Genomic DNA, 12,356 nt, shown 5'->3' with positions numbered 1-12,356 from the left:
GCACATTAGAGTCCACTGTAGGCAGCCTTTCCTCATATGTAAAGCCTAGCATGAATTAGAAAGCACTGCACATTTCTCCACAGGTAGTAGTGAACCATGTAGCCACGCAGATACTCTTTTCTAGTCATGGGGTCAGGTCCAGTGTGACTGTAGGGCTGGGGAAAGTCCACATTGCCACCCAAATAGCCTGGGTTTGCACACTGGTGGGGGGTGGGGGTCTTTAAGCAACAGACTTTTAATGTCACTCTTTTTCCACAGGTCCAGGGAGTAGCTCCAGCTCCAGAGAGGCCACCTGAGCCTCAAGTCACAAGTGATCCTGCATCTATCTTTGTCAATGATGGCAGTGCAGCTGCCCAGTGTCCCATGGCTGCTTCTGCTCTCCAACCAGGACTGCCTGAGAAGGTACGGGAAGGCTCCAGGGCCCCCCTGCTCCACCTGCGTGCTGAGTCTTTTCCTGGCCATTCCTGTGGCTTTGCTGCCCCAATTCCCCCAACAAGGACAGTGGAAAGCAAGATGGCTGCTGCCATGCACTCCAGCACTGCAGATGCCAACAGCAGCTCAAATTATCACTCCTTTGTCCCTTCATCAGCCTCCATGGATGGTGTATTGCCTTTGCCACTCCCCATCTCACAGCCTAAGCATGCTTCTCAGAAGATAGCCTATTCTTCCTTTGCTAGACCTGATGTCACCACTGAGCCCTTTGGTCCAGAAAACTGTTCACATTTCAATATGACTCCAAACTGCCAGTTCCGTCCCCAGAGCGTACCTCCACACCACAATAAGTTAGAGCCACACCAGGTCTATGGTGCCCGATCAGAGCCACCAGCTTCCATGGGTCCTCGTTATAACACCTATGTGGCGCCAGGAAGAAACATGTCTGGACACCACTCCAAACCATGCAGCCGAGTTGAGTATGTCTCTTCTCTGGGCTCTTCAGTTAGGAATACTTGTTGCCCTGAAGACATTCTACCTTACCCCACTATCCGGAGGGTCCAGTCTCTCCATGCACCCCCACCTTCCATGATCCGCTCTGTTCCCATTTCACGAACAGAAGTTCCCCCAGATGATGAACCAGCCTACTGCACAAGGCCCGTCTACCAGTATAAGCCATATCAGTCCTCCCAGGCCCGCTCAGATTACCATGTAACTCAGCTTCAGCCTTATTTTGAGAATGGACGGGTCCACTACCGTTATAGTCCATATTCCAGCTCCTCAAGCTCCTATTACAGCCCCGACGGAGCCTTGTGTGATGTTGATGCCTATGGCACAGTCCAACTGAGGCACCTTCACCGCCTACCCAACCGTGATTTTGCTTTATACAATCCAAGGCTACAAGGAAAGAATTTATACAATTATGCTGGTTTGCCTCCACGTCCACGGGCCAACATGACTGGCTATTTCTCTGGTAATGACCATAATGTAGTCAACATGCCCCCCACTGCTGATGTAAAGCACACCTACACCTCGTGGGATTTTGAGGACATGGAAAAATACCGCATGCAGTCCATCAGGAGAGAGAGTCGAGCACGACAAAAGGTGAAAGGGCCGGTCATGTCACAGTACGACAACATGGCACCAGCTGTGCAAGATGACTTGGGAGGAATCTATGTCATCCATCTGCGTAGTAAATCAGATCCTGGGAAAACTGGACTTCTCTCTGTGGCTGAGGGGAAAGAAGGGCGGCACCCAGCCAAGGCTGTCAGTCCTGAGGGGGACGACCGTTTCTACAGGAAGCATCCAGAGCCGGAGTTCGACAGAGCCCACCATCATGGAGGGTATGGCAACACCCAGGTAGACAAGCCATCCCTCCCACAGAAGCAAAGCAGCCTTAGGAACAGAAAGCTTCACGATATGGGTTGTAACCTTCCAGAGCACAGGGCGCATCAGGAAGCAAGCCATAGGCAATTATGTGAATCAAAAAATGGACCACCTTATCCCCAGGGAGCTGGCCAGTTAGATTATGGGCCCAAAGGGATGCCAGACACTTCTGAGCCAGGCAGCTACCATAACTCTGGAGGGAAATATGTCACATCAGGGCAGGAGTCTTTAAGAATGAACCACAAGGAGGTGAGGCTCTCCAAAGATCTCGACCGGCCTCGAGCCAGGCAGCCACCTGCCCCTGAGAAACACTCCAGAGACTGCTACAAGGAGGAGGAACACTTCTCTCAGTCTATGGTCCCACCCCCCAAACCAGAGAGGAGTCACAGCCTAAAACTCCACCATACCCAGAACCTGGAGAGGGACCCCAGCGTGCTATACCAGTATCCAACACACAGCAAGCGCCAGAGCAGTATGACTGTTGTGTCCCAATATGATAACCTGGAGGATTACCACTCCCTACCCCAGCACCAGCGAGGAGGCTTTGGAGGGGGAGGCATGGGGGCCTATATGCCCTCTGGCTTTGTCCATCCTCAGAGCAGGACATATGCCACAGCATTGGGTCAGGGGGCCTTCCTGCCCACAGAGTTATCCTTGCCACATCCTGACACACAGATCCATGCAGAATGAGCCCTGGGAGCAATAGAGTTGAAGCAGCCTCTGCTGGACAGTGGACTGTTCTATTTTTTTCAATAACCAAAAAAATTTAAGGAAAAAATAATGCTACAAAACCCCTGACCATATGAAAGACACATAATAAAAGTAAACAAACCACACCTTCCCCCCACTCATTCCCACCTCATCCATCTATAGGCTGTGTTGTTTGTCTGTAAAGAGATCTGGATGATTGTAAAGTGCTGTGCTGAAAGCCTAGGGGAGAAGTTCTCACCACAGACCCTATTGCTGTACAGGGCTGATTTGTAAGACTCTAAGGACTGCCTTTAACTCATTGAATTTAACGTTGACCTTTCTTAGCACTTGCTACCTAGCTCAGAGCAGTTTGCCTATATTCCCTGGTGGGCTCTGCATTTCCTGTTGTGTTCCCACTGTGGTAGGGGCCATATAGCCTGCCCAGGTGGACTCTCCACTCTGTTCTGCTTTCATTGTCCCTGTCCATGAAGGAGCCCAGTGTGCTAAATTCGAAAGAAAACTCCCTGATCCTCCCGCTGTGATTTAGACTGCTAGCAGCATGATCATTAAAAGGTAAAAGAATTAGGATTTTAAACATTTAGTGGCACATCATTGTGAAATAGCGGTCCAAGCTGAACCACATTCTTCATTAGTCTAGCCTTTTTCTTCTTGTCAGTCTGTACGCTCCTCTCACTACAGAAACATGAGGGGCTACTTTTTTAAGTTAAAATTTAAGGAACTTTTCTTCGATAGAAAATGAAGTTCTTATTGTCAGTGAACTCCGTTATTGTCAGAAAGCATCACTAGTGCTTTCAGTGAGCTGTCCCCCTGCACATCCCACAAGATCCAGGAAGTGGTAGTGCCAATAAAATAGTCACCCTGTTGGCTCTAAATCAAAAACATTCTCACTAAGCAAAAAACAGCATGGTTAACTGGATACAGTTTCTTAGGGATATAAATGTACATGTTACTCAATTTCTAACTTAGAGTGCGGTTCCCCTACAAACTACCTGTTAGAAAACTACATTGTGCACTGACCCTGAGTACGCGGTTCCATCTTGCCCGCTGGCGTTCTGGAATCTTGTGGTTTGGCTCACTTCTGTTGTGTGGTCACAGTCTTACTGCGTTCGTCATCTACACCAGCATTTCAGAATAGTTCTTTCTAACTCTCTAGACATGTTAAACATGTGAATACCTGGAACTTTCTTTTGAAAGTTGCATTCCTTATTGGGCTTGGGACAGGGTACCTCTTCAGCCCAGCTTCCCTCTTGTTTCCTAGGCCCATCCCACCCCAGCCAGTCAAGTCTGGTAAGGCAGACCTGTGTTAAAAGTGAGTTAGATTGGCATTTCATTCCATAAGTCATGATAATACTTGAGTTTTGTACATTTGTATCTTTTAATACTCTGTAGGAGACACAGGAGATTTCATTCCATATGATTGCTGCTCTGGCTTTTTAGGATGGGATTACCTTTTACTTAGAGCAAAGGAAGAAATCTTTTAAGAGACTAAAATCATGCTGCTGTTACTGCTGTGAAATTGTGAAAGATTAGATTTATGGCAGTCTTTGTAATTAAGTCATATATTTGCGTTTTAAGGGTTTATATTTAGAGCTAAAGTTTTAAGAACATGTTTGTATTTGGAGATAGTCTGTAAGGTGTTCTTTGTTTCCCAGATTGACCAGAGGGATCCAGTGAAGTCTAAAGTAGACACCTGGAAACACCTACACACAAAGGTCTGTGGGAACTCTGGCATCTGCATTAAAGATGCAGACCCAGCTGATACATAGAATGTCCAGAAACTTGATGGCTGCCTCTACCTGGCACACAGATGTGTTGGCAGACAGTATTTTCTTTTTCAACCCGTGTCATGAAGACCACACCAGCCCTGAACGTTATCCTTAGCGCCACAGATGGAGGGAGAGAGGACAGTGAGACAAGTGGCTTCAGTGTCTGCAGGCCTGGCCTGAAAAAAAGTGCTGAAGTCCAGACCAATTTTGATATTTGTAGATTTGTTTGTCACACATATTGTTTACTCCTGAAGCTAAAAGTCTCTTTTATAAATACTAGGGTTAATTCCTTAGAACAGTTTCTTTATTAATAACATCCTATGGGTTTGGAAATGTCAGGAAAATATTTTAAATATAGAATAATAATTCAGATTATTGGTATAAGTGTGAAAACAAAACTTTAGAGAAAGTCTAAAGTTACTTACTGTATGTAGCAACAGCCTTAACTTTGGATTCCGCTATTTGAACAACTTTGCCCACATGTTTCTCTAGCAATGTGGGGGCAGAAATTGGATGGCAAATCACTGTGAGCCAGGTTACCTCAGTGTCGTCCACCTCGTGTGTGACCTCACAAACACAGGAACTGAATGTTCTTTTCAAGTGTTGGCGTGGAGCACTATGGTCAAGGAAGTGGAACTGCCTTACACATTAAACAGAATCTCATCCCACTGCTACCTTTGCAGCCATGTCTCCAGATTTTATCTTTTTGGCAAAATTCCACAGTTGGGTTAGATTGAAGTAGATGTTCCTAGATAGCAGGCTAGGAGCTCAGCTAAAAGCTCCAGGGGCATCGTGTTCTTACTAATAAATCTAATCTGAGCCTTATTTCTTACCGAATTCAGTTTCTTTTTAAACATGCATTCATATATTTTAAATGCTCGGTTTGGAGAAGTCCCTAGGACAGTCCCAAGGGCAGGGCCTGCACATTTCTTCTAATGGTAAAACATTTTTTAAAATGTAGGGTCAGGTTAAAGAAATACCTGAGACTAATTCTGTGCGGAGGAGGGACCACGGAGGTGAGCAGATAGAAGAGCTGTTGTCAGTTTGGAAGCAGTAGTGAGTGCGCGGAGAAGGGTCCTGAAAAGTCCATTTCTCTGTTCCAGCCCTGTTGGTCGTCCGTTCAGTATGTTGGCAAAGTATCACCTGAGCAGAGAGTGCAAGAAAGTCATAAAGAAAGCTAAAGTATGTCAGAAAGTTACTTCCAAATGGTTAGAGGCATGTGATTATCAGTACTGTGTATTATGGAAATGTCAAGAATGATGTATTTTAATGTGTGCAAGATAATGTTGGTGTGCACAGAGGGTCTTTTCCTTATCTGATTAGTACTGTTAATGTTCAAAGAATTAAAAATGATTGTTTTACAGTTTAGATTCTGAGATAGCAAAACCTGATTTTCAACCATGACCTGCATGAGAGAAGCATCCTAGGAAGTCTTAGATCATACTTTTGAGTTCTTTAATTTATATAGTGTTTTTTATGTTTTAATATTTTTGTGAACTGGTGTAAATTGTTAATGCATTTAAGCTTGTGTATTTTTGTAAATAGTTTTGTGATTTACTTCTTGCTCCCTGTGTAAATATTTACAGTCTCATTTCTTCCAAACTTATTTGAAACTGAGTTGTGGGTTTGGGGTTTTGTTTGTTCCCTTGTTTGGCGTGGGTGGGGGGTGGTAGGGAGAAGGGGTTTTTGTACTTAAGATGGAGATATCTTGTGGCTTAAAGCAAATGTCCCACTGAAAGCAATTCCAATATCAACAGAATTATTTCAGGTTAAAACAGACTTTTTGTGTATGTGTTTCCTTTCTAACTTAGTATGAATTGTGGTGGAGTAGATGGGGTGGTTTATTGGGGTGATCGGACTAGATGTTTGTATGTTACAACCTATTAGGTTAGATGGTGTGTCAGGTGAGTTGCAGTGTGTTTTCTGGCCAAGTCCTCTCAGCTCAAACTCTTCAGAGAACAGGCCTTCTGTCTGTTTTGGAGAGTCTAAGCATCTGCTGTCTGCTGCTACCTGGCACTTAGTATGCAGTCCCCAGAAGTTGAACTGGCTTCTCAGAGTCCTCCTGAAAGGGAGTTTGAATGAAAAACACGTGCCTTCCCATTCTCACAAGGCATGTTGGACATCCTGTATTTGGAGCGAGATAACCAGAAAATAACCATCCCCTAGACTCAGCTACCTGTGGTAAGCTGGCTTTTGCACATCCAGTGGAAGCAGTGTTTCAGTGAAAGAACTTGTGTGTGTAGGTATGAGTAGCACAGCCACCTGGCAGGCCAATGTTGCAATGTCAGCAAGACTTGGGGAGATTAGACCTTAGTAGTCAACTATCAGGTACTGGTCCTCCTACTGCCGGCCATAAGTTACAAATCATTCTTGAGAGTGTATTAGGGCCAGGCACCCTTTTTCCAAGCATTAGAGAGTTTCTTTCATGGTCTGGGTGGCCCTGGTAATCCACTCATCTTGTATATATCAGAACCACAGACTACATCTCCAGCAAACTCTCCAGACCTGAGTATTGTTTCCATGGAAACAGATCAGATGGGGTGACAGAAAAGCCACTTAGGACAGTCACATTGAATGCTTCTAGTCTCTGTCATTCTGGCTGTTTCATTACCAGATTTTCTTAATATTGATGAAATTACAGGACTGACCTCACCAAATGTGTATTTATCAGGACTTGATGGCAAATAGCATTGTCAGTGTTTGAAATTTTACTCGTTTGTGTTACTCTAGGAAGAGCACATTTTACCGTAATGCTAATTCCTCACCGCAGTGCGACCTAGGATGTGTGCAAACACCAAGATTAAGACCATTGGCTATGCTTTCCACATTCATTGGGAGAATGTACTTCTTAAAAAGAATGAGACTTAATTTTCTTTTTTCAAATTTTGTATCAGTTTAATTTCATAATGCACTTGGAATACACAAAGAAAGTTTCCCAGTCCCTCCCACAGGAGTCAGTTTCAGATATGAAAAGGGAATGAGGTTATGGCATTCACATGATAGCCCGTGAAGTGTCTGTCCTTCCTTGGGGACTCAGTAGTATAGTCATCCCTGCCTTTCTCTTTGGGGATTGCTTATCATCAGTGTGTAAGTCAAGAGACTTAATTTTTTATTTGAGATATCTTTAAATTATTTATATTCATTCTCTGTGCACTCGCACACGTGAGTATATGCTATAGCACAGGTATGGAAGTCAGAGATCAAGTCTTTGCCTGCATACTGTGCATTCTAGGGATCAAACTCAGACCATCAGCCCTCTGGCCAGGCCTAATTCAGATACTTTAAAGTGTTTCCGGAGCATATTTTAGACCACAAACTATGATGCTGGTATTCTTCCAAACAAATTAGTGCACTGTGATACAGTGATAACCTTCGGGATACCTGAATGGAGTTGGGATCTGAAGTGTCTGTTTCTGGAAAAGGCTTGGTCACCAACCTGTGGCGTTGACTGTTGAGAAGTAATGAAGGAAATCTGGGTGAGGTGGAGCCAAGAGGGATGAAGTTTGTTACATTTTCTGCCAGTAGAAACATCCTAGTGAGAGGCTGGAGGCAGCCTGAGTGAACAGGGGGATCCTGGAGTTCACTGTCCAGACAGCCTCACTGAATTGTTAAGTTCCAGGTTCAGTGAGACGGTCTCAAAGGTAAAGAGTGATCCAGGAAAACACCCAGCATTGACCTCTATCTTACACACACACACACACCCTTACCTCTGCATGCACACATGAACACAAAAGTCCAGGTAGGATTCATTCAGCTAATGTTTTAAATACACCAGTTTTTGGAAAAGAAATCCTGAAGTTTCTCAGCTAATAATCCTCAAAATGTAGAATCCATAATAAACACCTAGAGAGCTAGAGCCACTAGCAAGCTAACTGCATAGGTCTGGAGTCAGCCTCGGGAACCTGCCTCTCAGTGGGATTGGTGTCAAGGCTGAGAGCTAATGGAGGCAGAGCAGTTCACAGGCTCACTACAGGAACTTGTGTCCAGTTCATTTAACTTCACATTCTTGACTCACACCTTGATTTCCCATAGTTGTTGGAATACTGAGTGCTAGCGTTTGGGCCTGAAGTGTCTATAAAGGCCCATATGTACTTGGTTTGCAGCCTGTTGCACTAGTAGTCAGTGGTGGCCCCTTTAGGAAGTGGGGCTTTGTGGAAGGTAGTTCATGAAGAATGTTCTTGAGACAAGAGTATTCAGATACCTGCCTCTTCCTCTTGCTACTTGGCTCCCAATGTGCCTCTTCTATTTCTGTCATGATGCACTATGGAGCTGCAGGCCTAAAGCTAGTAAGTCAGAGTAACCCTTCATATGACTGTGTCACTGCAGATGTTTTGTCACAGCAGTTACATTAGAGCCAGGTTCCTCTTGTAATTTCTCTGACAGTTAGAAAAAGTTAACAAAAGACTGCTGACCACTGCTGATGCTCCCTTTCCTGCACTTCACAGTAAAGTCTTTCTGGTGTGAGGCTAGAAGTGCAGGTAGAATACATTTGCTATTTAGCCAGTCAGCTATTTCAAATACTGTGTATATGAAGTAGAAATAGCTCTGGTTAATTTGAACTGACTTCTTCCAAAAGATTTTATAAGGACTGTTAAATCATTTGCTTTATAGAAAACTGTGTGTGTGTGTGTGTGTTGAACAACATGGCAATTTTTAAAGCTACCAATAACTGGTGTTCATTAGTGACAGGCACTGTAGTGAGCATTAAATATCTTAGAACTTATTTATTCTTGAGCTACTGTTCTATGGATAGAAGGCACACAGAAGTCAGCAGTTTGCACACTATCACATAGATAGCTAGGGGTGAGGCTGAGACTCAGACCCTGTACTCAGAGTTGCACTCCAGGAAAAGTGGTTTAGGTTGACTCACTGAAACCTGACTACTACATACTAATTCTCAGCCACTTACTGAGCTCACTTCTAAAGCTACTCCTACAGCACCTGCTAAGCTGTGGCATTCTCTACTCTAGATGGGAATAGTAACGTGTCGTATCTGCTAAGGGCTACTGTGGGGATTGGGTTATACATGCATCCTAAAGGGCTGGTGGGAGAGCAAGCAATGATTAAGTTAGTTGCATTTACCATAACTGAGAGTAATGCCACACAGCACAGAGAAGAGGGCTGCCCTTTGCTTACACAGTTGCTTGTAAGGCTTTAATTCATTTCAGTCTTATTCATTTGCAACTTTGTGTCTGTCATAAAAGAAAGAAACTGGTGTGCTGTGGGAGTGGCTCAATAGGTGTGCTGCCCAAACACAAGGACCTGAGTTTGTATTCCTTGTGTCCATGCAGAGAGCTGTGCATGCAGCGAATACCTGTAATCCTAACAGTGGGGAGGACACAGGAAGACACTGGGGCATTGCCTGGTTAGCCAGGCTAACCAAATGTATAAGCTCTATGATCAGTGGGGAACCTTGTCTCTCAAAAAACAAGGTGGACAGTCAATCTAATGTTGATTTCTGGCCTCCACACACGACCACATAGACAGGTGTATATGAACAAACATGTACACAATTTAAAATGAAGAGCCAATTGTGGTGATGCGGGCCTTTATTCTAGGTGCTAAAGAGGTGTTGAAGGAGCTGTGGGCCACTTCCTGACATCCAGCTCCCGGCCGCCTGGCTAGCTTATGCCCCAAAATAACGATACACAAACTGTATTCATATAAACACTGCTTGGCCCATTTCTATTAATGTGTATAGCACCACGAGGTGCACTTACCAAGAAGATTCTAGCCTACGTCCATCCTGGGTCGGAGCTTCATCGCATCTGCCCCAGAGAGCAGCAGCCTGGCATCTGAGCTCACTTCCTCTTCCTCCCAGCATTCTGTTCTGTTTACTCCACCCAACTAAAGGCTGGCCTATCAAATGGGCCAAGGCAGTTTCTTTATTAGCCAATGACCTTCCTCCATCAAAGAGGCAGAAACAGGTAAATCTCTTTGAGGAGTTCAAGGCCAGGTTAGTCCACAGGATGCCAGAGCTATATAGTAAAACCCTGTCTGTTAAGTAAATAAAATAACCCCTGTTATTTTTGCTTGGTTAATAAACTTTGTAAAAAAAAAAAGTTCTGGTGATTAAATGTGCAAGGCATAATGTAGTAGTTAAGATGACTCACAGTGAGTCTTAGAACATATCTGATAGTGAATACTATTGCTTACTTCAGGGCTTAGTAAATAACAAATACTTTTTTAAAGCTTTCCAGGGAAATATTTATTTCTGTAGTATTGATCCTGTGACTCCTGAACTGTGTCCATGTACTGTGCCAGAGCTCAGCTATGTTCCATGTATGCAATAACATGTCTGAGGACCGTGCCTTCTTGCTAAAGCATTGCTTTTATAGGCATCCTCTTGCTTGTGCTCCACTTTTGACTCCAATTGCTCATAGACTGGCTCACTCTCAGCACAAGATGGAAGAAGTTTATGAATTGCTGGAGAAAAAAAATGCTAAGGAGAAAAATGATGTGATATTTTATAAAATATGCTATAAAGAGATGGACTTTGCCTTTCTCTCCATTCTAAGTTAGTAAGATTTGGTGAATAATAAGGGTCTTTCCCATTATCTTTAAAAATAGATACATTTTTCTAGATTTAACAAGAATTAACACAAAATATCAAAAAAACCCAGCATGTAGTGATAGTATTGAAAGTAGTTAATGGCACTAACAGTTTGTTGATTGGTTACCATGTGCAAGGCTATCCTAATTATTTTACATACATTAGTATCAACTCATTGGTCTTCCTGACCCAAAGCTAGAACTCTTCAGCACTGAGCTGAGCCTAAGCACAGATGGTGTTTAATACACCTGAATCCATTCTGCTGACATTCAATGGGAGTCAAGCACCAGCTGTTGAGTCCAGAGCCTGCAGTTTTTATCAGCCTCACTTCTGGCCCAAAATGTGTTTTCAAAACCCAGAAAGCCCTGGTAGAGGAATGGCTGGATGACTGAAACTGCTGTGATTACAGGGAACAGCGCACCTACCCCTGAGCTGGGATAAGCTAGGCTCATGCTATAGACAACACCATCAAAATCTCAGTATTTTTAACACACACACACACACTGTTTATATTGTACTGTGAATCCCAGTGATGGGTAAGAATTTCCTGTGCAGGCTCTCACCCCTCACATCCCTTACCTCTATCATTGGAAGCATAATCCTTGAGTCAGGGCTGAAGGGAGCTGAACGTTGGTGACTGTGGTGAGTTATTAAATGCAGCTCATGGTTGTTGAGCTAGCTCAGTGGTAAAGTGCTTGCCATTCAAGTGTGAGAACTTAAGTTTGAATCCTTAAGAACCCATATAGTGCATATCTAATCCCAGAGCTTCTATGGTAAAATTAAGACCGGTACAGGAAAGAATACCCAGAAGGCCGTGGGCCAGCTAACCCACTATATGCAGCAGCTAACAATACAGACCCTGTCCTAAACAAGGTAGAAGTCAAAAATCAGCACCCAAGATTGTCCTCTGACTTTCACAAGCATGTTGTGTTAGAAATGTCATCACACAAATGCACACATACATTCCAGAAGCACAGTAAGGTAAGTCATTCTTGTTCCCATTGGTTGGGAATGTGCCCCGAAAGTTTGTTTCCTCATGTGGAGGCAGGGGGTAGGGGCAAGGTCAGAGAACTGCAACATGAGCTTGGAACAGCACATGGTTCTGCCACCTCTCGTCCCATTCTACTCAACCCAGATTCTCCCACTGACCTCTGTAACTGGAAGGTAACATCATACACAGCGATGCTTCCACATCCTGCTGGCAAAGAGCAATGATTAAAACCCAAGACAGGCTGCGGGAGTGATATGGCTTTGAGTCAAAGACACTGAGAGCAATGTAAGTTAGAGGTAGCAGTGTATTTGGTCAGTGCGACTCTTGGTGATTTTTTTGTCTCTTGGTAAAAAGCTTTTGTGCTGGCTCAAACCCTGTTTCTGGGGACTGGAGAGATGACTCAGCAGTTAAGAAGACTCTCCAAACACCCATGTGGCAGCTCACAACAAACTTCTCTAACAGATACAAGGGCATACAGCATCCTCTTCTGGTTTCCTCGAGCACTTTATACAAATGT

The 12,356-nt window shown here is 44.1% G+C and overlaps 1 protein-coding gene across 7 annotated transcripts in view; it reads left to right on the top strand.

The window, feature by feature from the left end:
• The window catches only part of Arhgap32 (Rho GTPase activating protein 32), a 229,007-nt gene extending 223,155 nt beyond the window's left edge, over positions 1–5,852 (top strand). For all 7 annotated transcript variants that reach the window (XM_050120013.1, XM_050120011.1, XM_050120012.1 and 4 more), the window contains one exon: positions 259–5,852. In XM_050120013.1, the coding sequence (XP_049975970.1) occupies positions 259–2,508 (2,250 nt within the window). In that variant the 3' untranslated portion in view covers positions 2,509–5,852. The remainder of the gene's footprint in view (positions 1–258) is intronic.
• Positions 5,853–12,356: the final 6,504 nt, after the last annotated feature.

This window comes from Alexandromys fortis, unplaced genomic scaffold (assembly GCF_014885135.2).
Source record: "Alexandromys fortis isolate MF-2015 unplaced genomic scaffold, M_Fortis_MF-2015_v1.1 scaffold_168, whole genome shotgun sequence".
Classification (NCBI taxonomy): domain Eukaryota; kingdom Metazoa; phylum Chordata; class Mammalia; order Rodentia; family Cricetidae; genus Alexandromys; species Alexandromys fortis.
This window is presented reverse-complemented; position numbering and strand designations above follow the sequence as displayed.